This window comes from Malus domestica, chromosome 17 (assembly GCF_042453785.1).
Source record: "Malus domestica chromosome 17, GDT2T_hap1".
In the NCBI taxonomy this organism is placed as follows: Eukaryota; Viridiplantae; Streptophyta; class Magnoliopsida; order Rosales; family Rosaceae; genus Malus; species Malus domestica.
This window is the reverse complement of record NC_091677.1, coordinates 5,652,561-5,680,162: the sequence shown is the minus strand read 5'-3', so window position 1 is coordinate 5,680,162 and position 27,602 is coordinate 5,652,561. Positions and strand designations below refer to the sequence as shown.

The following is a 27,602-nucleotide window of genomic DNA, read 5'->3' as shown; positions in this document are numbered from 1 at the left end:
CTGCCGTATCACGATATTGTTCACTTTGGGCCCCAACCACGCCCTCACGGTTTTATTTATAGGAACTCACACAAGAACTTCCTAGTGGGTCATCCATCCTAGAATTGCTCTCGCACAAACTCACTTAACTTCGGATTTCCGATATAACCTGAAACCAGTGAATTCCCAAAAGACCTCATGTTAGGTAGAGATGTGAATATACATATAAGACTTACAAGATTCACTACCCTGGACGATGTGAGATGTTACCTAGCATGTTAAGCCCTAGTAAGTTTCTTTGCTTTGCATCGAATTAAATCGCATGATTCACCGCTTGTGTGTGCTCCCGTCAATTCTTTTGAGTTTCATTCTTGAACATGTTCCGTATGTGGAAACAACAGCTGGCAACGGTGGCTAATACCTAATAAGCTAAAAGCAAAATGAAAAATCTTATTGAGATGGTGCTCACGCCTAACATATAAAAAGACTTGCATTGCTTGACCGACAAGGCTTTCACTCTGTTAGGTTAAAAACTTTTGCCGTTGAAGTACTGCGTAGTTGTGTTAATTTTGCATCAAGGGGAGGTGACTAAACAAAGTTTTTGTATGAAAAAAAAAAGAAAAAAAAAAGGAAAACTAATGAAAAGGGCTTGAAAACTTTGAGTTTTAATGATAAGGACAAAATAAAGGGTAAAGTGAATAGTACCAGAATTGACTTTTTAGTGTAAAAATATGGTTTTTCGTTAAAGTGAACAGTACCGGATGCTTTTCGTTAAAGTTCCCAAAAAAAATAAATAGTCAAATAACGAGGCCGCGGAGGACTTTGAAATCAATTAATAAACAAATACTGAAATACTGTGAGATCTCATTCTCTCACTGCCAGCACAGTCTCCCAACGGCCATGATCTCCGAATGTGAGCATGTTGATCAAACGGCAATAAACAATTCTACAAAATACAGCTTTTTCTTTAATACATCATCGATATTTTCACATTAAGGAGAAAATGAGTTCGGTTAAGCCACACAATGGACAGTCTAATTTGGTATCGAATTCAACATCCACGAGATTCGAACATAAAACTTCTTACTTCCAAGTTAAGATGAATATCACCGGACTATAGTACTGAGTAACAAACCCAACTTTTAACTTGTTTTATTTGTTTCATTTGCTCTCCAACTACAAGTAAGCAAGGAGAGATTTTTTGGATGTCGAAAGCACAGTCTAGTACACTAACTGTGATAATACAATTGTATTATGATAAACCTGCTATATATAAGGTGCTCTCGAAGTTACGAAGGAGGAGGAGGGCTTTTGTCTTTTGAGTTGTTTTATAAGGTTGTTTAATTAATTCATTAATTAATGTAAATCCATCTCATAATCTTGAATTCTTCAACTCAAAGGCTTTGATTGAATGAGAGGTTTGTCGGGTGAGGTAATGATAGAATATAGGGAACTTTAACGAAAAGCACCCGGTACTGTTCACTTTAACGAAAAACCACATTTTTACACTAAAAAGTCAATCCTGGTACTATTCACTTTACCCTTTATTTTGTCCTTATCATTAAAACTCAAAGTTTTCAAACCCTTTTCATTAGTTTTCCTTAGAATATATGGCATGCAAGCTCTCTCTAATGGATTTGGATCTTCTCCTGAGCTAATGGAGAGGATCCTCCTAACCAAGCATTGTGGGCCATTGATTTTTATCCAACGGCTACAAATAGGAAGGGTTCATTTAAAGGTATAATAATTATAGTCGTTTGATGAAAATTAATGGTCCACAATGCTTGGTCAAGATGATCCTCTCCATTAGCTCATGAGAGGATCCAAATCCCTCTCTAATAATTTTATGTTGGTGTACAACTTAATGTGGCTTTTGCTTTGTCCTATAGTGTAACAAGGGCATTGACCTAAAAATATTGCAACAAAGGCCTTGCTATGAATATGCGTAGTATGTGAAAAACATATAAACTAGCATTTGAATATGGCACTTGAGATTTGGAAACCAATAGGGATGTGATATTTTTTTTTAGCCAAGGAAAAGGATATGATTTAGAGTTTTGATTAGAATTTATGAATTGATACTCTTACTTTATGGTTATGACTATGACTATGATATTCAACCATGAAATTCGTTGAGTGTAAATATAGTGATAATGATGAGTGTTAATTGTTAATTTGAACGATGGTGGTTGTAAGGTGACGATAATTCTAAAGCTGAGTGGCTGCATTTATTTTTAAAATAATGTTTTTGGATACGTTTATTTTAAAAATAATTGTGAAAGTATTTGAGGGTGAGACGGTGAGACGGTGACACTAGCCTTTTAAGATTCTAACTATTTTAGGATCTAATGATTTTTTTTTTTGGGATAGTGTGATATTCTATACTACTATTATTCATGAAAATGATTTTAAACTGGAGTGCACGAGAGACATATTCTACCCAAACCAACTTGTCTAACCCCATATGCAAAAATAACAATATATTTAGATGATGTTAGAGATATGTTGTCAGGGATATGTATGTAAACTTAATTAGTTAATAAAACATTTACTCTTGCATAAGGTCATGCATTCGAACTCTCCTCTCCCGTTATCGCTCATATAAGAAAAGGAAAATATGAAGTTTTCAAAAATCTCTAGTGTCAAAGTTCATCTCAAAATTAAAGACAGATTTTTCTCGTAATAGAATAATAGAAACATTGGAATATGACATTTTCAAAAGCTTTCTACAACTAGCACTACCTATTAATGGTATTCCATTCTTTAGGGAGGTCTCAGGTTCGGTTTATAAACGACGAGTTCAATATTTGAATATGGTTAATCATTGTTTGACTTAACTTAAATATACTCTCGAGAACACTATAAAATTAACTAATAAGGAGAAATTTCCCCTAATGGAAAAATGGGCTTTAGCAGTATTGGACTCCTCCTAGGCTCCAACAAATTTGTAACCCAATTATCGTTTTGGGCCATCTTCACAAACATATTTTGTTTCAAATAAACCCGCAGCTAATGACCCAAATGGCTGCGGAATCCCATTCCCAACGGCACAAACCGCGTCCGTAAACGCGCGCACTTCAAATTTCTTCCTCTCCCCCTCCCTCTCCCTCTCTCCAAATCCAACTCCGATTTCTCAGCTGAGGTACGCCCTTCTTCTTCCTCCGTCATCTAATTCACTAATTTCGACCTCATTTTATGTAATCTGCTTTCGAATTTGATATACGGTTTCTCGTTTGTTTTCGTTGAATGTCAAATTTACGTTCGCGGTGTTCTGTTTGCTTGGTTGCTGAGAAAATGTCCCAAGGAAAAAATGAGCCCAAAATATGAACAATGCAGTCCACCAGAGGGAAAAATGAACATATATATATATATATATATGTATGTGTGTGCGAGATGGATGAGCGATTCAATGGAATGCCTCCTCTTCCGACATCATTTCGCGTTAAATCTACAGTTTTCAGTAGTTGTTTTTGACATATATTGTACGATGGATGGCGATACCGTCTGCTTTCTCATAAACATTTTATATCATGCCAGGAGCCACCAGAAATAATCAAAATGTGTCGATGCCGAGCTTCGGAAGATGACTTACCATTGAGTCTTGAAGTGCGCAGAGCACTGATTGCTTTCATTCGCCAAGTTGAAGAACAAATAGCCCAACTTCAGGAGCCAAGGGATGGAGCTAGAGCAGTGTTAGGAGGCATGGAGGATGACCAAGGTTCAGAAGATGACTCGGATTCGGAAGATGACCAGGATTCGGAAGATGACTTCTCACTCAATGAAGAATTCTGGTTCTTTTTTATTATTATGTTCTTATTCTGGTCTGCATTTTTTATCGTAGTCAGGTCTTGATTCTCGTCAGGCGTTTGTGTGACCTTACTGCTCAACTATGTAATCAAGTGCGTAACGGCGAAGAATTGGTTAGTGTGGCGTTTGTAGGGCGATTTCTCATCCGAGACCTTGTTCAGGCTCAGTGAGTTTCCAATGGCATTCCGCTTCGGTTCTGTTCATGCTGTGAAATAAAACGTTGTTGTGAACGTTTAAAATTTCAGAATTCGAGACCTCCCCTCGTTGTGTCAATGTTTTTTCGACGTGAGAGTCATATAAAATGTGATATATTTCAGAAAAGCAGATGGTTTCAACAATAACAGGTAAATACAACGGATCGAAATAGATAGAAAGCTCGCAATTCTGTAGAAAGACAAATCTACGTCAATCAAAACATGACAGTAAATACAACGGAGAACGAAATCACAATCGTAAAGTATAGTGCAACGAAATTTAATGATAGTGCCTAGACCAACAAACGTTGTGTCCAAGTCCGAATTCCGCTCCTGCCTCTCCTCTGCTGTGGATCCACCACAGAAGATTAGTAAGCGAGTTACCATCATCGTAACCATTCAAATTCCTTATCTTCCCCAAAGCGAGTTCTTTGTCGTAAATCCCTTCCAAGGAATAGACAAATCCTTTCCATCCTTCCCCAACTCCCTCCCTACTCAAAGCCGGTAGTGTCCATTTCACAAGATCCTTAACAAAGCCAACATCTGAAAACAAGGCCTCGGTGATCGGCAATAGCGGTAGCAACTGAATTCCAAGCCTGCACTCTTTCCACTCCGGGGGAGCGAACCAAAGTCCGCTGTCCCTCTTGTTATTCCATACCATTCCAACCACACGATTTTCCCTTGTGAAATCCTCCTCGTACATGTTACCTCCCTCTTTTACGTGCCACCACATTTGCGCCGCCTGAATCTCCAAAGCTGCAAGCAGTGATCCAGTGGCCACAAGATGCGTGTCTCCATAAGCTAATCCCAACAAAGCAGCTGAATAGTAGGCATTCACTGCCTCACTCGTGCTCTCCTGATTACGACCATCCGCAAACTCAGTTAACCCGCCTGCCCACGAGTGCAATTTGTAAAAATCAAAGCACCTCAAGCGCGGATAATGCGAATGTGATCGCCTGCCTACCGTCATATAATCAAAAGCGAGCGAATACGCTTTAGCCCGATACTTCCTCCCCCAAGCAGGATCAATTTTCGCAAGCACTGAAATCCCATAAACAAAGTAGCCCAGATGATAATGGTGATCATTGTACACTCCAAACCCGAAATCTGCACCCGAATCAGTTGCCCCTTGTTTCGTGACAATGCCACCCCAAATCTTATCATACAAGAAACCATTTCCCGGGAAAGTTCCGTCCAACCACGGCTCAATCGTTTCCTTCAAGAACTTCCTAATCGCCGGAATCACATCCAGATAAGCCACCTCCTCAGCAATCAAAGCCAGCCTCGCCGCCCTCGCGATCAATTTCCCATAAAAATACGAAGACGTTGTAGCTATCCCACTCGAATTCAGATCCCCAACATCTTTAACAAGCGCAGAAACAATTTCCTCATACGAATGTTCCCTAACTCCTTGACTCGAATGCCAGGTGATCGAAACAGGGTCGGGTTTCAGCGCCCACGAATCGCCAACAACACCAACAAGGTCCCCATCAATGCTCTTGAACTTGAAATCCTCCAAAACAGTGACGTGAGAATCCTCGCCGGAGAGAAGCTGGAGGTGCAGAGGATGAGCAAGCATAAGCAAATCGCCCCATCCTTTCTTCTCCCATCTGTACTCCAAAACAAACGGCTTTGTGAAAACCGCTTCTCCGGAAACAGGGTAGCAAGAACTGAACCGGTCAAGGCTCGCCTCGAATTTCGGGTTCGAATCCGGCAATATCGCAATCCGAACAATCCCAGAAAACCCATTGGAGGTGATCAACGAAAGGCCGCTGGTTGTCAAATCGATCGGGGAGGAAGTGTATACGAGCCATGTCTGGTTGCTGTTGAGCTTGATGGTGTATTTGGTCTTTGAGCCGTTTGATTCACACGAGAGGATTGCGTGGATGGTGGAGATTGAAAGAGAGGTTGAGTTGGAAACAGAGCAGGTGATGAATGGGCTGCCGCGGACGAGGAAGAAGCGGAGGTTGGAGGAGGGGAAATCCAATGTGATGCTGAGGTCGTTGAAGGAGGAGATTTTGTGGGGTTGTGGGGAATCGGGCTTTTGGGCCGCGGAGATGGCGAGATCGGCGATGAAGACTTGATATATGAAGGCGGAGGTGGAGAAGCGAGATGGGTAGCAGATGGTTAGGGCGGCGGAGGAGGATTTAACGGCGTAGGGGTGGAAGTATTCCGATTGCTCGCCGTTTTTGAGGGCGAAGTTTTGGAAGAAGGAGTTGGTGGGGAGAGGGGAGGAGAGGAGGTTTGGGGAGAAGAAGTTGGAAGGGTCGGGGAGCACGGTGGATTGGGTTTGGGGGAAAAGGAATGGGCCGGCGGTGGCGGGTGGCCTGAGAGTTTGCTGCGGCGGTGGCGACATAGTTTGGGGTTCTTCGGGAGGGGGTGGTGATGGAAATGAAGATGGAGGAGGGGGTGCCGGTTTATAGGGATCTTTCTTGCGTTTTTTGAAACTCTTGGTGATTAAGGTTTTGACTTTTCTTCTCACCTTTTTCAACATTGGATTTGGTAATGACAATAAGTTAGTTAAGAGGGGAAGCCAGGAGGAAATGGTGGGCGTTTTTTAGCGGTCAGTTAGCAAACAAGGAGGAAGAACTCTGGTTTATATATGTGGGAAATTTGGAATCCCCACATGACTCCTTGCAAGATATCCAAAAGTACTTGGATTTGAAGGAAGGGATACCAGTGACAAGGTGGGGATTTTAGAATGCTTCAAAGACAAGCAAACATATGACTTATGGTGTGGTCTTGACTCTTGTTTTATTGTAAACTAGGAGTGAGCACTTGAACCTGAAAACCAAAACCGAAACACGAATCAAATCTAACTGCACTTAACGGTTTGGTTTTGCGGTTTCAAAACGGTTTTGCGGTTTCAAAACGGTTTTGGTTTGAAACCAAACCGAATGAAAGAAAAACGGTTTGGTTTTGATTCCGGCCATCTGAAACCGAACCGAAACCGAAACCGCATAAATTTATTAAATGTTAAATTCTAATTGATTATTTCATTGAGTTCATATATTTAGTTAAATCTGCGGGAAAATGTTTCGTGATAAATCAAAACCGTATCTTTAGAAGAAACACTAGTCAAAGAAGCCAAACTAGTACACTGAATTCAAATAATCTAACCACTGAAGAGCGAAGAAAAGAATACTTAATCCAAGGGTCGTCGAAGCTAGAAGGATTGAGCATTCAACTAGCAGCATCCATAGAGTATGACAACTTCATCCACATGTGCTCTGCTCTAAGCAACCGTGTCAGCGAAATCAAGAAGCTTTTGGCAGAGAGTGGCAATGCCGATAGAGGAGGGTTTGCAAGAGAAATGAAGGGGTTTTTGGAGGAATGTGAGGCGGAGATCACGGTGGTGAGAGAAGAGCAAACTAGGGTTATGGAGCTTGTGAGGGAAACAACCGAGTACTACCAAGCAGGAGCTTCGAGAGACAAAGGAGCTGCACCATTTCAGCTGTTTGTTATTGTGAAAGATTTTCTAGACATGGTTACTCTTGTTTGTGCAGAAATTTCAAGTAAACTATAAAAGAAAAGTTCTACCGTGGAAGAGAATTGAAGTGTATATCAAAAGAAAATGAAATGAGATACAACTAGGTAACCATAATACATTTTTCAAACAATAAAACCGCACCAAAACCATTTAAAACCAAACCGAACCGAACCAAATAGTTTGGTTTCAATTCGGTTTTAGCCTCAAATCTGCACCGAACCAAATCGCGAAAACTTGCCGTTTTGCTTTTGGTTTCACTCAAAACCGCACCAAAATGATCATTTTCCTGAGGATACCATGATCGTGACCGTTCATCGTACATTATGCAATTAGTTTTCGTTATGTAGTATTTATATTTAATTTTAAAATTTAAATATAAAATAATTTATGATTGCACGATGTACGATGAACAATTACAATTATAGGATATTCGGATTCTTAGAAAAAGGATCCGAAGAAAATCCTTTTCCAATAAAGAGCTTGTAAAAATATATCTACCCTTTAACTAAGAATCCGAAGAAAATCCTTTTCCAATAAAGAGCTCGTAAAAATATATCTACCCTTTAACATAGTTATTTATCGTAGCTAAATGTGCTCTTATGTCGACTCACAGAATAGATGATTAAGTGCACGACTCTTGCATGAGTGTACGGTGAATAAGAATACACCAGTCCTCAACTGCTTAGTTAGATTAAGAATATTATACACGACAATCATTTTTTTTAGGAAATTAATTTGTGCACACTTTTTTTAACCTTTAACGTACTCGTTTTTTTTTTAACAATCAAATTAAACAAATCAAAATGTACTCTAGGAGTAGAAGTATGAGAAAATATATCTAATATAGAAAAATAATGTGCAGAAATCAGTTTTATTTTATCAGTTAGAGTAGAAATATAGAATTCTTTTTGCCACTGAAAAGAAAATTAGAACTAAACTAATGAGTAGCATAGTCATTAGACTCATAATTTCAAGTGTGGCGACTTAAAAAAGAAAGATAAGGTATTTAAAACACATTGACCTGAAAATTGATGAGTCGGTGAGGGAGACAATTGAGATGAGAGAGAGTGAGAGTGACTGGGTGGGGAAATAGTTTTTTTATTTTTTTTATTTTTAAATTAACTTTAATTGTAATAAAAAAAAGGAAGTGTTATTGACACTTAAAAAATATCATTCTACACTTCTTACAAGTGTATTTTTTTTATAATATAGAAAGTTTGGAGTGTAGAATGAGATTTTTGGAGTGCTAATAACAATTCTCATACAAAAATTAATAAATATTAATAATTAATTAGTTTTTTTATTTTAGTTGGAGAATGAGTGGATCCTCCTATTGCCACATCATCATTCAACAACCAAATTAACAGAAAATTTAACAAAAGTCTGACATTGCAATGAATTCATAAGTTAAGGTATGACATTGCAATGTCCAAAATATGAGGTATATGATTGTAGTTCAATCAATAATTAATGTAATTTTGTGTAATTTACTCATTAATAAAAATCAGAAAAATGGGTCAAACATTGACTTGAAAACTGCTGGTTTGGGCTAGCCCAGTAAAACTTACGAATTCACAAGTGTCTCACATACCCGATCTCATCTTGATAGCCCAAATTTGAAGCCATCCTAAAATTGGTAAATTAGTCCCAACCCGGTTTGTTTCCGGTTCAGTTCTCAAAACACACAGGTCCAGAAACCTTTCTTACAAGAGTGTAAAAAACACACCATGTTACAAACATCTATTGAATAAGTAATTCTGTTTTTAAACACGTATCAAATACTCATTGGACAAGTAACATCACTAAGATTATGAGTTAGATAAAAAGAACTCTCTTCTTTTATACATAAGACTCTTAATTTCTATGTCCGCGATACTCTCATTTTCCATCACCTCTGCTATGAATCCATCATAAGAGATTAGTGAGGGAGTTCCCATCATCAAAACCTTCAAACTTGCAAATCTTTTTCACTGCGTTTTCTTTGTCGTAAATCCCTTCCAAGGCATACACAAACCCTTTCCATTTTTCGATAAGCAATGCCGGCGATGTCCATTTCACAAGCTCCTTAACATAGCCAACATCAAAGAACAAGGCTTCAGTGATCGGCAATACGGGCAGGACTTGAATTCCAAGCCTACAATCTGTCTAGTCCGTCATACCAAACCAAAGACCGGTATCCCTCTTGTTGGCGACCTAATTTCCTTTTTTGTTAGTCATCTTGCCTAAACTCCTCGTCCCCAAACCCGAATTACCCTAAAACAAACTTGTGAGCTCACATGAGATATGATACTTACTAAGAATTTGGCTCAAAGACACAAAAGATCCTTTCAATTACCCTCATTTTCATAATTCATTTTTCAACACCGGAAACTCCAACCACATGACACATCATGAATGATTCACAAATAATTTCATTTCATTGTTCTCATATATCACATAATATTCCCGACGAATAATATTCTAGCAATATTTCATAATCTTTAACAAGTAAACACTCAACTAAAGTAATAATATGATTTTCATCCAACCACAATCTTAAGTAAAAGAGAGACGGTTCAGATTGTTAAAATACATTACACAATGTGCCCTACAAAATGTGTATAAAAAATTGTGTAAAAACAGTAACAACATGAAACCTATATTTCATTTGAACATCATATCATATGCGTGATGTTGAGATCACATTTTCTATGACGAAAACAGGAACAACATGAAACATACATTTGGAGTAGTAGTTGAGGTCTAGGGTTTTGGAGCACATATATATGTTGGAGTTTATCCTAGTACATGGTTACAAATGTTTTACAAATTTTACAATTAGAATGAATTAAGATATCGGAGGAAACTAATATAATCTATTCATATGTAGTTACTCCGACAATAATCTTCCTTTCACACACCTTACATATCAAATATATATGTCCATTCGGACTAAAACCATAGGCATTAACAAACGACCTCAAATGGGTTATTGACGGTGGTGTGATTATAGTCGATGATTTGTTCTTGCTCTATTGCAATTTTCTAAATGCGCATATTTTCAATATCTTGGGGTGTTTTGAGTATTCTTTTATTGTTTTGTTTCTTGAATTGCCCGATACTCAGATCGTCGTTAGTGTTGTGAGGAATGTCAAAGGCACAATAGTTGATAGTGTTACAGTGATTAAATTAGATCCAGCCAACCAATCACAACCGATAAAAAAAATGAACAATTAAAGAGCCTAAAGAGATTCGTAAATACCAAATTCAACTGTTACTATGAGTGAAAGCCCTGCAAAGTTGTCATATCACTTCTCAGTTGACTTAGTAATTCATCAAAGTATTCTCCAAATCTTTTTGGTCAATGGTAAGGAAGTTTTAACAAATGACTCTGCCCAATATTTTTTCCATTAACATGATTTTCTTGTGCATTGACAGTTCCAGGATGTCCTTCCTTATCTTTAATCACTCATGATCTAGGTGTTTGGGGGGAAAAATGATGCTTAGTGTTTGAGCCTATATTTGTAATTATGACATGAGTTGATCATAAAGCTATGTCTTATTATCAATTTTTTGTATATTTGAGGCTATTTTGATTTTAAATACCTTACTTGGTTAAGGTAAAATATGGATTCAAAATTGCTTTTGGGTCCGTGAGTTGCTGTTGCAAAAAATGGTTTTTGAAACGGCTGGGCCACAGCAAATGGGGGAATGAAATAGGTGGGGACATAAAAGATTTTTTGCAATTGTAAGAAGCTGTTGCTAAAACTTTAAGACGATAGTAAGCAGTTGAAAATTAGGATGACCTATTTTATTTCACATCTCTAATAATATCAAGTAAAACCCTTCTTTAATAAACACACTTGCACAAGATGCCCAAATCGACATAAGAAGCCACACAAGCATCCATGCAAGATAAGCTGACAATATCAAAGCATCAACCAACAAAAAATATGAGCAAAGAACATACAATTCATATTTCTCGAAAGTTGCTTATGACGTTGGTTAACATCAAATTTTCTATAAAAAATTATTTCAAAATATGACTTTATTTCGACCGACGAATTCAAATACTTAAGAGTTTGTTAGCTGGTTGGTTCAATCCAAATCTTTTCTGCTTGAGATTACATCTATTAGTCACGGCAGTGTGGTCGCTTCATTTACTTAAATCTAGTCTCCGAGCTAGAAACCCGTTCGCCCTCGTCCACTCAATTGGGCTTCTCAAGCCCAATGGGCCTCAAGTTGTTCTAACAAACTGGATCTCGTATTCATAACGCAACATGAGGACCCGGATTGCTCCCAACCCGCTTCGTTTCCGGGTCGATTCTGAAACCGCGACACTGCCTTTGGCTTGCCATCCATACAGTGAGAGAGAGGAAGGGAGATGGCGGGACTGCTAGCATGGGCAGCAGACGTAGTGGGAGGAGGTGGTGGGCAAGACAACGAACAAGACATCCCACTGATATTCACTCAGGAGCAGCAGAGGTATGTCCTGGACTTGGATCACAAAGCATCTTCTCTCGGCCGTTCGATCCAAGACCTCCGGCTCAGACTCCCTCCTTCCGACATCTCCCAGCGCCTCCCTGATCTCCACGCCCACTCCCTCGCTTCCAACGCCGCCCTTGCTCTCCAATTGAACTCCCATTCCACCACCCGCGAACAGGTTCGGTTCGGTCTGAATTTCGATTGATTTTTCTTTTCTGGGTCGTTGATTTTGTTGCGATTGTTGTTGAATTGGGATGTTCTGATTTGAATTTGGTCGTTTTCTATCTGGGTTTTTTGTTTGGATTGTAATTCTTGTGTACAACTTTGAATTGTTGAACACTTTCTTCAAATTTTGAACCTTTCTATTCTGGGTTTAGGTGAATGTAGATTTTTTGCTATGGAATTGTATGGTTCAAATTTTGAGTAATCGAAAAGGCGATGTTTTTCATCTTTGATTGATTTTCTTTCTTAGTAGTTCCCATTTTTGTACTTGTGGACAGGCACAGTTGAGAGAGGTGACATTGCAGGAAGAGAATGCTGCATATGAAAGGGCTATATCCAATTGTGAAAGTAAAATACAGGAGAAAATTCAAGAAGCGGATTTGCTTCAGAGGAAGCTAATGGTGAGCCTTACGTTTCCCACAACTTATTTTTGCATGATGCTCTTATTCATCATGTATTGTAGTTCTACACTTGTATCTTAATCTTTATTTGATGATGTTGGGGATATCGAACTTAGTTAATGGAAGCCACACCATTTCTGAAATTCGGTGATTACTGTTATCAGGAGATGGACGAGAGTGAAAGGAATTTGAGAGATGAGCTTGAAAATGCAGAAACCGCATTGGATGCCAGTCGATCTGGCCAATCAGATGAATCCACTGGTGACCCAAATACGACAGTTGAAACTGAAAATGATGTAGAAGCTTCAAATAAGGCTATACTTGAAAAGTTAGAGGAGAGGCATAATGAATTGGTCAGTTGCATCTTTCCTTTTGATCTTACAGTTGTTTCCTCTTCTTCCATTGCAAATGCTTGTTTGTATTTTTGAAATTTATCTTGATTGCTGGAAAGATTTTGTATTCTGTTAGAGTTCAATGGAAGCAGTAGTGAATGATTTAGAGGAAAGATGGGCAAAAAGTCAAGAAAGTGCATTGAGTCAGCCTTTGCCAGGTAGATATCGTACATAACTTATCCTATTTATTTTCTATATGGTGTTTGCTTGCTCTTTGAATGCATTTGTACTTACAATTTACACCATTTAGTTGTTTTTGTTTATATATGTTGATGCACAAAATCAGTGAAGACTTTGGTACAACAGAAAGTGTCAGATTTTGTGACCTTCGCTTGGTTGCTTTGGTCACTAGTGAGGATAAGTATGTAAATGAATAGAGACAGAGCAGCAAACACAAGATATACGTGGTTCACCTAGATTGGCTACGTCCACGGAGTAGAGGAGTTCTCATTAATTGTGAAGGGTTTACACAAATACATAGGTTCAAGCTCTCATTTTGTGAGTTCTAGTGAATAGTTTAGTACAAAATGACATTAGAGATTATTGTGGGAGAATGATTCTTATTTATAGAAGAGAGTTTCTAGTTTTGTTTTGACATTGACACGTGTCGTGTTGTGATTGGCTTCTGATGTTGACACGTGTCGCGTTGTGATTGGCTTCTGATGTCGACACGTGTCGCATTGTGATTGGCCTCCTGGTTGAAGGGAAGCTCTTCTGGGTCTTTGACGGTATAACGTTGACCGGTGCTCAGTAGTTTCGGGATTGGTCAAGTATGGTACAAACAGTGCTCCCCTAAGTTCCCGAGTGAGGGAAGCTCCTCAGTTGGGGACTTGCAAGATCCAAACCGCTGAGTAATCACGAAACTTCTAAGTACCGAGGTGTGGTATCGTCTTCACTTGCCTTATCTTTCTCATAGGTAGATGTGGCATCTTCTCTGGAAGTACGCTTCCTCCATTCAGGGGTGGTGTCTTTAACCGGTGGAGATGCACAAGGTAATGTATCATTTTCACTTGAAGCTTACTTGTAGTTTTAGGCTTGGTCAAACGCGATACAAACCATGTAGTAGAAGTCCCCCAAGTCGTCGAGCTAGGAGATCTGCCGAAAGAGGTGACAGACAAGGTAAGCAATCAGAGCTCCAAGCAATCAGTCCCAGATCAGATATGTGATTTCGAGTTCCGGCTGATTGTTCTCATTCTTCCTATCTTGCAGGCATCATGAAGGATAAAAGGAAGAAAAATGAGAAGAGATGATATGAGATACTTTTGCTTTTGAAGAAGTAACTTTCCATAGGTTTATTCTTGAACTGGATTTGATTCAGGATAGTGGACACTTGATCATGAATCGGGCTTGTGATATCTTCAAGGACCGTTGGTGGCTTGATCTTTAAGGATTTGATTCAAGAGTGGTGCATCGGCACGTGCAGTTCATGACGCCTTAGTGAGTCGACTCAAGAATTTGAGGGTCAAAACAAGTCCATCAAATCTAGAGTATGATCAACCCTGATAATATGGGATACTCTTGCTGTTGACAAAATAGTGAATGTGGTATGGAAAGGTGTCGTGCTGTAGTGATCTGTTTCAGCTCATCGTTGAACCTTCTGCTTCAATCTTTTGCATGGCAGAAGTGGTGTGCAACCTTTGCATTTAAATGGTCATTCAGAACATTCCTTCATAGTGATTCATCCACGCTTGGCAGCTTCAGTGTAAAGAGCAAATATCTGATCAACTGTCATGAGGTATTTGCCGGAGGAATTCATGACCTTGACAGCAGTTGAGGATGAGTACTCGAGAGCAATGCTAAGTAAACAACCAGGCAAAGGTCCCAGGTCAGTTCCAGATTGGAGGTTTGATTTCAGGTTCCGACTGACTGCTCTCTTTCTCCTTGTCCTGTAGGTGTGGACAAGGACAAAAACAAGGACAGGGAGAAAGCATGATATGAGATATTCTTGCTTTCGACCCTGATGATATGAGATACTCTTGTTCTTGGTGTGGCTTATTTGCTGAGGTATTATCGAGGGGAAATAAAGCTGAGTATTTCGAGAGGTTATGTTGAGGGTGCCTTCTCGAATGCGAAAAAGGGTTAAACATTTTTGCAGGTTTGCCTATCTGTGGAGGAGGGAGGTCGACATATATAGGGATTTCCCAATAGCAAGTAGTAATGCTATTCCTTTACCCTTCTTGGTCACAGCAATGTAGTGGGAGCTGCCAGCTTCACGTGTTTTAACTTTGTCAGAGCACTTTGAAAAAGTGGTATGTAGTATCTGGAAAGCTGATTTTGCGTGTGAAGATTACAGACAAGCTTTATCTAAGGAAATCTGGCTCTCAAAGTTCTGAGAGATGTGCCTGTTCCTTTTTCGAACAAGCAATCCCGTCGGGGATCTGGCTCTCGAGATTCGGAAAGCGGTGCCGACTTTTGCTCAAACACTTCCACTACCAGATCACCCAAGTTCCTCGAGCGGCAAACAGTCATGCAGACGCTTTGGCTCGCCTCGCCTCGGCAGTGGAAGACAAGATTGGGAGAAAAATTCATGTCGAATTGTTGGCAGCACCAAGCACCATGGTCGCGGAAGTGTGCAATTTACAACGAAGAGATAGTTGGATCACCCCAATTTATAAATTCCTTGCTCATGGCACCCTCCCAAATGACAAAGTCCAAGCTAAGCAGATTCGATACAAGTCTGCCCGCTACCTGATCATTAATGACCAACTCTACAAGCGCGGTTTTACCCTGCCATACCTAAGATGCCTTACACCTACGGAGGCGAAAATTGTCCTTCGGGAAATACATGAAGGAGTCTGCGGAGATCATGCTGGGTCTCGATCCCTAGCACACAAGACTTTTCGCCAAATAATACTATTGGCCAACACTCCACCAAGATGCCATCAGAATATCTCGCTCATGTGATAAGTGTCAACGCTACGCAACTATCCCTCACTCCCCTCCCGAGCTGCTCACTCCTATGATCAGCCCTTGGCCCTTGGCCCAATGGGGACTTGATTTGATCGGCCCAATGCCTGCAGGGAAGGGCAAGGTCCGCTATGCAATCGTTGCAGTTGACTACTTCACAAAGTGGGCTGAAGTAGAACCCTTGGCAACCATTACTGAGACAAAAATAGAAGACTTCGTATGGAAGAACATCCTCTGTAGATTCGGCATTCCCAATGCGATAGTCACGGACAATGGGCGGCAGTTCGACAACAAGAAGTTCAGAATGTTCTGCTTTAAGTTCAACATCAACTTCTGTTTTGCCTCTCCAGCCCATCCCCAGTCTAATGGACAAGTCGAGGCCGTTAACAAAATAATCAAGCGCACTCTGAAAACTAGCTTGGACAAAGCTAAAGGTTGTTTGCCAGAATTCGTACCCCAAGTTCTTTGGTCATACCGCACTTCATATCGGACTTCCACAGGAGAAACTCCATTCTCACTTGCTTTTGGTATAGAAGCAGTTGTCCCGGTCAAGCTTGAGCAAGCAACATACTGAATTCAGAACTACATGCAGAGTGAGAACGACAAACAACTCACCCTCAACCTGGATCTAGTCGAGGAACACAGAAATCAGGCTCACCTGAGGAATGTTGCCTACAAGCAGCGCATCTCCAACTACTACGACTCAATAGTCAAACCTCGCTCTTTCAAAGTGGGAGACTGGGTACTGAAGAAAAGATTACTCTGTGATAAGAGTCCCGAGTGAAGGAACACTCAGTCTTAACTGGGACGAACCGTTCGAGGTCGTTGGCATCAGCCGCCCTGGCTTCTACAAGCTCAGAAGCTCCGACGGCAAGACCCTTGGCCATCCATGGAATGCTGACCACTTGAAGTACTATTACAAATAGACTCACATTGTACAAGTGTTAAGCTACAACCGTTCGGCATCCTATGTAACAAAGCCCATTTGGTATGAATTCAATAAAGAGGTGATTTAGCCAACTCGACCCTAAACTCTTTTACATTCTGAGCAATGAAACACTCAAGTGTTGAAGCTTCAACGCAAATGTTTCCAATACAAAATAAAATCTAAGTATGTGTCAACAAGACTATACAAAGGATCTATGCAAACATAGCCAAACATTCATAAATAATAGGGCAAACACTTGAAGCTTGATAATGCAAACACTTGAAGCTTGATAATACAAACACTTGCTTGATAATGCAAACACTCATAAACATGCAAAACAAAAAATAAACTCTCAGGCTTATAACATGGCACATGCCATACAAACAACAAACTAGTGCAGGTAGAGTACATGCAGAAAGTGAAAACACCTCTAGTCACCCTCATCTGAGGTTGAACCCCTGATCATATCACTCTGAGTCCTATCGCCATTTTTTGCATCTCCAAACTCATCATTACCCTGATGACTCTGCTCATCAGCACTAGCCTCATCGCCAGACTCATCTGCACTGCTAGAATAAACTGCAAGGTCGAAGGTTTCACCTTTTCGATGATGCTCATCTATTTCTTCACGGTATTTTCGAAGAACGCTTCCATCATCATAACGATCAAGCACAGCCATCCACTTCATTTTTTCAAAGTGAACTTCCCGGGTACAGCGAGGTCTAAGGACATGGGAAAGGCCTGGGAACCCAAGAACTCCTTCACAGCAGCTTCCTTCTCAGTCGGGATACTACTCTTCAGCTCAGAAACCTCAACCAAGGCACTATCCAACTCCCCTTTAACCTTGGAAACCTCAAGCATAGTTGTCTCCAACTGTTTCTTAGTCGCCTCTAACTGTACCTTGAGTCTCAAGTTCTCACCATTCCGCCTCTTCAAACTCTCAAAATGTTGATCCTTGACTTGGATGGCCTCAGCCAAAGCTTTGCTCGTCTTCCTGGCATCATTCACAAGCTGCTTATTCTCTTTCAATTTCACCTTGCACCGCTTAGCCTCTCGCAGTCTGTCGTGATACTCAGTCATGACCTGCATGACAAGACGATCATTGCTACCAAAACAATGCTAATAAAGAGGAGAAAACAAGGAAATGACAAAGTAACACTCACATATGAAGACAACTTCAACATCCGGTCGCAATCCGATTCATCTTTAGCTAAGGGCTATCCGAGCTCATCGAAAGTGAATCGACGCCCTGCCAGGCAATTGTTGATATACCCAAAGTCCTTTGGCCGCATGGCAACCTTCAAATCCTTCCAAGAGACACTGCCAACCTCTTCCTTATCTTTACCCTCGTTGTTAGAACTAGGATCACCTTTCTGCCCAATGTGCTCCCTAACTGGAGGAAATATATGATTGATAGTAAGAAGAGGAGGCCCTTGGTTTGTTACCAAGAGGTATGGGGTTCGACACCTCTCAAGGTACCCACCTAGCAATTGCTAGAGTTTCTTGTCTACCAAATGTTGTGGGGTCAGGTGGGTGGCCTAGTGAGTAGTCGGGTCAAAGACCCGGAGACACTAGATTAAAAAAAAAAAGAAAAAAAAAAAAAGGAGGCAGCAATCGCCATTGGATGTGCTGCTGCCATAGTTGCCGGGGAAGATAGGTGATTGCTGCCTCATCTTCCTACTATCAATCCTATCTTTCCTCCAGTTAGGGAGCACATTGGGCAGAAAGGTGATCCTAGTTCTAGCATCGAGGGTAAAGATAAGGAAGAGGTTGACAGTGTCCATTGGAAGGATTTGAAGGTTGCCATGCGGCTAAAGGACTTTGGGTATATCAACAATTGCCTGGCAGGGCGTCGATTCACTTTCAATGAGCTCGGAGAGCCCTTAGCTAAAGATGAATCGGATTGCGACCGGATGTTGAAGCTGTCTTCATATGTGAGTGTTACTTTGTCATTTCCTTGTTTTCTCCTCTTTATTAGCATTGTTTTGTTAGCGATGATCGTCTTGTCATGCAGGTCATGACTGAGTGTCACGACAGACTGCGAGAGACTAAGCGGTGCAAGGTGAAATTGAAAGAGAATAAGCAACTTGTGAATGATGCCAGGAAGACGAGCAAAGCTTTGGCTGAGGCCATCCAAGTCAAGGATCAACATTTTGAGAGTTTGAAGAGGCGGAATGATGAGAACTTGAGACTCAAGGTACAGTTAGAGGTGACTAAGAAACAATTGGAGACAACTATGCTCGAGGTTTCCAAGGTTAAAGGGGAGTTGGATAGTGCCTTGGTTGAGGTTTCTGAGCTGAAGAGTAGTATCCCGACTGAGAAGGAAGTTGCTGTGAAGGAGTTCTTGGGTTCCCAGGCCTTTCTCCATGTCCTTAGACCTCGCTGTACCCGGGAAGTTCACTTTGAAAAAAGGAAGTGGATGACTGTCCTTGATCGTTATGATGATGGAAGCGTTCTTCGAAAATACCGTGAAGAAATAGATGAGCATCATCGAAAAGGTGAAACCTTCGACCTTGCAGTTTATTCTAGCAGTGCGGATGAGTCTGGCGATGAGGCTAGTGCTGATGAGCAGAGTCATCAGGGTGATGATGAGTTTGGAGATGCAAAAAATGGCGATAGGACTCAGAGTGATATGATCAGGGGTTCAACCTCAGATGAGGGTGACTAGAGGTGTTTTCACTTTCTGCATGTACTCTACCTGCACTAGTTTGTTGTTTGTATGGCATGTGCCATGTTATAAGCCTGAGAGTTTTTTTTTTTGTTTTGCATGTTTATGAGTGTTTACATTATCAAGCAAGTGTTTGTATTATCAAGCTTCAAGTGTTTGCCCTATTATTGATGAATGTTTGACTATGTTTGCATAGATCATTTGTATAGTCTTGTTGACACATACTTAGATTTTATTTTGTATTGGAAACATTTGCGTTGAAGCTTCAACACTTGAGTGTTTCATTGCTCAGAATGTAAAAGAGTTTAGGGTCGAGTTGGCTAAATCACCTCTTTATTGAATTCATACCAAATGGTCTTTGTTACATAGGATGCCGAACGGTTGTAGCTTAACACTTGTACAATGTGAGTCTATTTGTAATAGTACTTCAAGTGGTCAGCATTCCATGGATGGCCAAGGGTCTTGCCGTCGGAGCTTCTGAGCTTGTAGAAGCCAGGGCGGCTGATGCCGACGACCTCGAACGGTTCATCCCAGTTAGGACTGAGTGTTCCTTCACTCGGGACTCTATCACAGAGTAATCTTTTCTTCAGTACCCAGTCTCCCACTTTGAAAGAGCGAGGTTTGACTATTGAGTCGTAGTAGTTGGAGATGCGCTGCTTGTAGGCAACATTCCTCAGGTGAGCCTGATTTCTGTGTTCCTCGACTAGATCCAGGTTGAGGGTGAGTTGTTTGTCGTTCTCACTCTGCATGTAGTTCTGAATTCGGTATGTTGCTTGCTCAAGCTCGACCGGGACAACTACTTCTATACCAAAAGCAAGTGAGAATGGAGTTTCTCCTGTGGAAGTCCGATATGAAGTGCGGTATGACCAAAGAACTTGGGGTACGAATTCTGGCAAACAACCTTTAGCTTTGTCCAAGCTAGTTTTCAGAGTGCGCTTGATTATTTTGTTAACGGCCTCGACTTGTCCATTAGACTGGGGATGGGCTGGAGAGGCAAAACAGAAGTTGATGTTGAACTTAGAGCAGAACATTCTGAACTTCTTGTTGTCGAACTGCCGCCCATTGTCCGTGACTATCGCATTGGGAATGCCGAATCTGCAGAGGATGTTCTTCCATACGAAGTCTTCTATTTTTGTCTCAGTAATGGTTGCCAAGGGTTCTACTTCAGCCCACTTTGTGAAGTAGTCAACTGCAACGATTGCATAGCGGACCTTGCCCTTCCCTGCAGGCATTGGGCCGATCAAATCAAGTCCCCATTGGGCCAAGGGCTGATCATAGGAGTGAGCAGCTCGGGAGGGGAGTGAGGGATAGTTGCGTAGCGTTGACACTTATCACATGAGCGAGATATTCTGATGGCATCTTGGTGGAGTGTTGGCCAATAGTATTATTTGGCGAAAAGTCTTGTGTGCTAGGGATCGAGACCCAGCATGATCTCCGCAGACTCCTTCATGTATTTCCCGAAAGACAATTTCCGCCTCCGTAGGTGTAAGGCATCTTAGGTATGGCAGGGTAAAACCGCGCTTGTAGAGTTGGTCATTAATGATCAGGTAGCGGGCAGACTTGTATCGAATCTGCTTAGTTTGGACTTTGTCATTTGGGAGGGTGCCATGAGCAAGGAATTTATAAATTGGGGTGATCCAACTATCTCTTCGTTGTAAATTGCACACTTCCGCGACCATGGTGCTTGGTGCTGCCAACAATTCGACATGAATTTTTCTCCCAATCTTGTCTTCCACTGCCGAGGCGAGGCGAGCCAAAGCGTCTGCATGACTGTTTGCCGCTCGAGGAACTTGGGTGATCTGGTAGTGGAAGTGTTTGAGCAAAAGTCGTGTTTGCGCAAGATATGTTGCCATGAAGCTATCCTTATTATCAAAGTTGTTCGTGACTTGGTTGACCACTAATTGGGAGTCACTGAAGATATCAATTTGTTTAACCCCAAGGTGCTTGGCCAAACGTAAGCCTGCTAGAAGGACTTCGTATTCGGCCTCGTTGTTCGATGCCTTGAATTGAAACGAAGAGCGTATTCTATCGCCACTTTATCGGGGGTAGTGAGGACTAATCCTGCTCCGCATCCCTGTTGGTTGGATGAGCGATCAACATATAGACTTCATGCTGGGGTTGTTGATTTTATCTTCTGAGCTTCCGATGGTAATGAAGCTACTGCTTCAGGTGTAGAAGCAATGTCAACAGGATATGTGAAGTCAGCGATGAAATCTGCTACTGCTTGACCCTTTTCGGCTGGTTTTGGTTGGTAGGAGATGTCAAACTCACCCAATGCTATCGCCCATTTGATCATTCGCCCAGACGTGTCAGGACTCTAGAGTATCTGTCGAAGAGGGTGATTGGTAAGCACGATGATGGCGTGTGCTTGGAAATAAAGGCGAAGTTTTTGAGCAAACATGACCAATGCTAGAGCTAATTTCTCAATGTTGGAGTATCGTGTCTCCGCATCTTGTAGGGCCTTGCTAGCGTAGTAAACGGGCTGTTTGACACCACTGTCCTTTCAAATAAGAACAGAACTGACTGCTGAAGCCGAAACCGATAGATAGATAATGAAAGTGTCACCAACTTCTGGTTTGAAGAGCAGAGGGGCTTTACTCATGTACTCTTTGAGGTTCCTGAATGCCTTGGCACATTCCTCTGTCCATGTAATGTACTTCTTATTTCCCTTGAGTGCTTTGAAGAAAGGAGCACATCTGTCTGTGGCCTTAGAAATGAATCTGGTTAAGGTTGCCACATTGCCAGTAAGGCTTTGGATGTCTTTTGAAGTTACTGGCTCTTTCATGTCGAGGATTGCTTTGATCTTTTCGGGGTTAGCTTCAATGCCTCGTTGGCTAATCATGAAGCCTAAGAATTTGCCAGAGCCCACGCCGAAAGCACATTTGTTGGGGTTCAACCTCATTCGATACCTCTTCAGAATGGTGAAGGTTTCATATAGGTTGGTGATATGTTGGTCGGCATGTTTGCTCTTGACTAACATATCGTCAACATAAACTTCCATGTTCTTCCCGATTTGTTCGGTAAACATTGAATTAACTAGCCTCTGATAAGTTGCCCCTACATTATTTAGACCGAAGGGCATGACTTTGTAGCAATATAGTCCCCTGTCAGTAGTGAAGGCTGTGTGTTCTTGGTCTGAGGGGTTTATGAGGATTTGGTTGTATCCTGAATAAGCATCCATGAAGCTCAAGAGTTCACACCCTGCTGTAGAGTCTATAAGTCTATCAATGAAAGGAAGGGGGAAACTATCTTTCGGGCATTCTTTGTTTTGGTCGGTGTAGTCGACACACATTCTCCACAAGACCTTTTGAAGCAGGAGACTTTCCTTGGTCGGATTGTTCTTAACAAAGACAACATTTGCTACCCATGTTGTGTAATTAACTTCACGGACGAAGCCTATGTCCTTGAGTTTTTCAACTACTGCTTTCATCGCCTCGTATCGTTCAACATCATAAGATCTTCGCTTCTGTTTTACTGGTTTGGTCTTGGGATTAATACTCAAGTGGTGACAGATGATATCGGGAGAGATGCCCGACATATCTTTATATGACCAAACGAAGACCTCGGCGTTCTCTTGCAAAAAAGAGATCAGCGACAACCGAATGGGTGGTAACAAAGTGGTGCCAATCTTCACCATGCGATATGGATGGTCTTTGGAGATAGAGACATTCTCTAACTCTTCAGCGGGTTGTGCTTGCTGGGTGAAAGAATCATATCGAGGGTCGTCGGGTTGACTGTTGCCATCATGAAGATCCGAGTTGGCTTCATCTGGACTGGTCTTTACTACTTGGTTATGTATAGAGAGGGTCTCCTTGGGGACAGGCAGGTGTTGTTGCTTAACTGAAGTGTTGTAACATGATCGAGCACTAAGTTGATCTCCCTTGATGTATCCATTGCCGAAAGGGGTTGGAAACTTCATCAACAACATATGTGTGGATATCATGGCCTTGAGATCATTGATGCCTGTGCGTCCAAAGATGACATTGTATGCTGTCGAGCAATTGACCACTAGGAAGTTAGTAGTAATAGTAGCTATGTAGGGGCTTGTACCAATGGTGAGGGGTAAGTGTATACTCCCTAAAGGTTGTACGATATCGCCAGAGAAGCTTATCAGAGGAGAAATCGAACGATCGAGCAAGTGTTCAGCTACATTAAGTGCCTTAAAAGCTTCAGCAAACATAATATTGACTGAAGCACCTGTGTCTATCAGGATTCGTTTTACATCAAAATTTGCTATGTGAGCCTCCACGATCAGCGGGTCGTTGTGAGGGTAGATGATACCTCTTTCTTCCTCAGGGTAGAAACATATTGGATCCCAGTTAGACTTTTGATACTCGCCTCCCCTGATGTCTTCCACGTGAAATACTTGATGGCCAGGTCTCAAAGTTCGTTCACTGTTTTTCATGGTCGTATTGGAAGATTCAGACATGGGTGTGCCGCCGCTTATGGAATATATCACATTGACCTGGCGTTGGTTACGGTTATCCCTTGGAGGGTGAAAGAGGAACTGATCAATTTTTCCTTCACGTGCCAAATCTTCAATATGATCACGGAGGATGATGCACTTTTCGCCATCATGGCCATTATACTCGTGGTAGCAACAAAACATGCCCATGTTCTTCGTGGACTTGTAATCTGGTTGTCTTGGCTTTGGCTTTGGTATCAGGTGAGCTATACTAGGGTAGATGGCCGCGCATGTAGCGTTCAAAGGTGTGTATGTCTCATACCTCGGGGTAGGGCTTGTCTTGACACGTGATTGGCCCACTGCGTTGACTGCCTGGGGACGGGCGTTATTGTGACGATATCCTGAGTTATCGCGATATTGCCCCTTATTCTTTTTATTAAAATGAGATTGGTGAGGATGGAAATCTTTCCTTTTGCCCTGGGATTGATATGTCTGCTGACTTGGTGAAGCATTAAATGAGGCAGGGGGTGTGCTACTATCGTTTGGAAGGTTGATGTCTTCTCATTTGGTTGGATTTGGCCTCCACTCCCTACTTGCTGATAAGGGGTGACTGTAGGGGGTTTCCTTTGATATGTCCTTGCCTCGGCGGAGGCATGGTTGTAAGCTTGTGCCATCACCTCAGAGTAAGTTTTCCAAGTGTTGGCATTGATCATGTACTTGAAGAAACAGTCACGTAAGCCTGCCGTGAAGGCCTTGAGGGCGGTCTTGTCATCTGCCTCAGCGCAGCGAGAATACTCATGGCTGAAGCGGCCAGCATACTTTCGTAATGACTCGTCCGGCTTCTGGCGAATAGTGTACAAGTCATATGCGGAATGCAAGCGATTGGTCTGGAAGATGTGTTGAGAGACAAACAGCTTCCTCAACTCTTCAAATGAGTCTACTGTCTCAGGTGGAAGACGGCAATACCAGTTTAAAGCTCCGCCAGAGAGGGTGGAGAGGAAGAGAAGGCACCGTTCTTCGTCGGTGTGTCTCCGGTATACCATGGTGGACTCAAAGAGGTTAAGGTGTTCAATCGGGTCTTCCCTTCCAGTATAGAGTTGTAAGTCAAGCTTCTGCTTTGTCTTCGCTTGGAGGGGGGTGTTAAGGATCCTTCTTGTGAGGGGGCCAGGCCTGGGTTGGTTCCAGTCAGGTATCTCGGCTTGACGTTCAGCCTTCAACTTGTTTACTTCCTCCAGGAGCTGTAGGACAAGGGGGTCCTGAGTGGAGTCGTGCACCATTGAAGTTTTCTTCCGTAAGTCCCCATCGCCTCTTGGAAGTAGGAAAGTTTGATCAAGATAACGTGATTTTTCCTTGGACTCGCCACACTGACTCCTAGAGTGAGTATGTCGGAATATTTTCGAGTCCCATGTACCTTCATGTTCTTCTGGGACCTGTTGCCCATTCCCTAGATTGGAAGCTGGCCTGGGTCGTGGAAGAGGACCGACTCTTTCAGAAACTATTGGGTCATTGATCTTCGTGCTTATGTGGATGAGATTCTCTCGACGTTGCTTTAGGAAGTCTCGACAATCGCGATAGACGGCTTTTGATCCTTCCACTCCCTCTGTGAGGAGGTGCTTTCCTGTACTTCTTCTGCTTCGAGTTGAAGCAGCTGGATTGAGAGAAGTCTCATGTTGATTATCACATTGATGTGTAGCTCGATCCCTATCAAGGATGTCCGTGTTGGATATCGGTGACCCTCCGTGTTGGGGGGCATTCAGATGATTGTTGACCTCAACAGGGGCGACGAGCTTGTGTGTTTGAGCATGCCTAGCCTCGTGAAGCATCTCGAAAAGTTTTTCATATTGTTCCTGAAGGACCTCATTCTTCATCGCTATCTTGTTGTTCTGAACCTCTAGCTCATCGACTTTAGCTTGAAGAGTAACTCTATTTCCTTCCTGCTTTCGTTGCTTCATACTAGGTCCAAGGGGGGTGTTATTCTGTGTGCTATGGCTTCTTTTGCTCCCCATGTCGGAGAGAGATGCTTGGCCAAAAGAAAGTGTACGAGCGGTGGAAACCAGCTTGACAAAGCTGAAGAGAGTGGGAATAAGTGTCGTTCCCACAGACGGCGCCAAATGTTGATGCACAAAATCAGTGAGGACTTTGGTACAACAGAAAGTGTCAGGTTTTGTGACCTTCGCTTGGTTGCTTCGGTCACTAGTGAAGATAAATATGTAAATGAATAGAGACAGAGAAGCAAACACAAGATATACGTGGTTCACCCAGATTGGCTACGTCCACGGAGTAAAGGAGTTCTCATTAATTGTGAAGGGTTTACACAAATACATAGGTTCAAGCTCTCCTTTTGTGAGTTCTAGTTAATAGTTTAGTACAAAATGACATTAGAGATTATTGTGGGAGAATGATCCCTGTTTATAGAAGAGAGTTTTTAGTTTTGTTCTGACATTGACACGTGTCGTGTTGTGATTGGCTTCTGATGTTGACACGTGTCGCGTTGTGATAGGCTTCTGATGTCGACACGTGTCGCATTGTGATTGGCCTCCTGGTTGAAGGGAAGCTCTTCTGGGTCCTTGACGGTATAACGTTGACCGGTGCTCAGTAGTTTCGGGATTGATCAAGTATGGTACAAACAATATATATATATATATATATATATATATATATATATATATATATATATATATATATATATATATTATGGGTCTTAAGAACATTCAAGAAAATAAGGTTTACCCAAAATTGGAAACAGAAAATTTTGAACCAGAAAATGGGGTAGCGGGTTTTCAAATCAAGTCACTTATGATGAAGAAATTTATGGTTACAGTCGAGTTCTTTACTTCTGCTTTTTGGTGGGGTATAAAAATGTCGAACTTAGTTGTGTGTACCGCATGGCTAGCGCCTAGTGTGGTATTGCCTTTTGGAATCACAGTGGTGCATATGGTGGAGCATGTGGCTATTCTATAAACTAATAAACTGCTTCTCGGCTGAATTTTGCAATTGTTAGTTGAAACCCCTTGTGAGCATAATGTCAGTCATTCTAGTTTGTACGACTAATTTGTAAGGAATTTATTTTGTGCAGTGCAAAGAGAGAAGATTTTGGATAAACAACTTCACAGCGTAATTGAGCAGCTAGAAGCAAAACAGGTATCTCCGTAACTTTTCAGTAATATTTGAATTGTTTTACTTCTCTGATGTCAGTTGTATATGGTAAAAAATTTGTTCGTGGTTATCTCAAATGTTTATAGGCACAAGCAGAAGGCCTGGTCAATGAAATTCATTTGAAAGCGACGGAGCTGGAAAGATTGAATGTGTTGTGGAGGAATCTTGAAAGTAGCAACATAGAAATGAATACTGCTAGAAATAGGTTTGGACGAAGCGCATCAGGAAATGGATCTGCTTCGTCTGATTATATCCTTGACGCTCATCATAGAAATGCCGATGGCCGAGCAGAGAATCAGCAGAGGCTCATGCTGCTGAGGTCGGGTTTTGTGCTCTACATTTTAGCTTTGAACATCTTGGTCTTCATCAAGATCTCGTTTTGAAGAGTGTTCCATGAAGCCCTATCGATGTTTCCAAAATCTGTTTGTATGCTAAACCTAATATATCTTGTATTTTAAAAGATGGAGGGAATGAGAGAACACAATTGGAGAGGGGGTTTTAAGAACTTTGTTGTATGACATAATCTTTGTCTCAAATATTGAACGTATAGAAATAAAGAAAATTACCTTTTTTTTTTACTAAATACCTT

At 41.5% G+C, this 27,602-nt stretch overlaps 2 protein-coding genes and 1 long non-coding RNA gene across 3 annotated transcripts; 2 read left to right on the top strand and 1 right to left on the bottom strand.

Moving 5' to 3' along the window:
* Positions 1-3,002: 3,002 nt before the first annotated feature.
* Positions 3,003-4,059, top strand: LOC139193586 (uncharacterized). The gene is made up of 2 exons (XR_011577889.1): positions 3,003-3,121; positions 3,517-4,059. It is a non-coding gene; the product is annotated as an uncharacterized lncRNA (long non-coding RNA).
* A 19-nt stretch (positions 4,060-4,078) lies between these two features.
* LOC103425953 (glucan endo-1,3-beta-D-glucosidase-like) lies at positions 4,079-6,671 on the bottom strand. The gene has a single exon (XM_008364050.3). The coding sequence runs from the start codon at positions 6,472-6,474 to the stop codon at positions 4,261-4,263; it is 2,214 nt and encodes a 737-aa protein (XP_008362272.3). The 5' UTR covers positions 6,475-6,671; the 3' UTR covers positions 4,079-4,260.
* A 5,081-nt stretch (positions 6,672-11,752) lies between these two features.
* On the top strand, positions 11,753-27,596 carry LOC103432121 (uncharacterized). Its single transcript, XM_029097477.2, has 6 exons — positions 11,753-12,112; positions 12,435-12,557; positions 12,722-12,910; positions 13,026-13,107; positions 26,934-26,998; positions 27,100-27,596. The coding sequence occupies exons 1-6, from the start codon at positions 11,834-11,836 to the stop codon at positions 27,394-27,396; spliced, it is 1,035 nt and encodes a 344-aa protein (XP_028953310.2). The 5' UTR covers positions 11,753-11,833; the 3' UTR covers positions 27,397-27,596.
* The last annotated feature ends 6 nt before the right edge of the window (positions 27,597-27,602 follow it).

Coding starts and splice junctions, on each gene's coding strand:
- LOC103425953 (XM_008364050.3), bottom strand. CDS start 6,474: ATGTTGAAAAAGGTGAGAAGAAAAGTCAAAACCTTAATCACCAAGAGT.
- LOC103432121 (XM_029097477.2), top strand. CDS start 11,834: ATGGCGGGACTGCTAGCATGGGCAGCAGACGTAGTGGGAGGAGGTGGT. Junction 12,113..12,434: donor ATTCCACCACCCGCGAACAG/GTTCGGTTCGGT, acceptor ACTTGTGGACAG/GCACAGTTGAGAGAGGTGAC. Junction 12,558..12,721: donor TGCTTCAGAGGAAGCTAATG/GTGAGCCTTACG, acceptor TACTGTTATCAG/GAGATGGACGAGAGTGAAAG.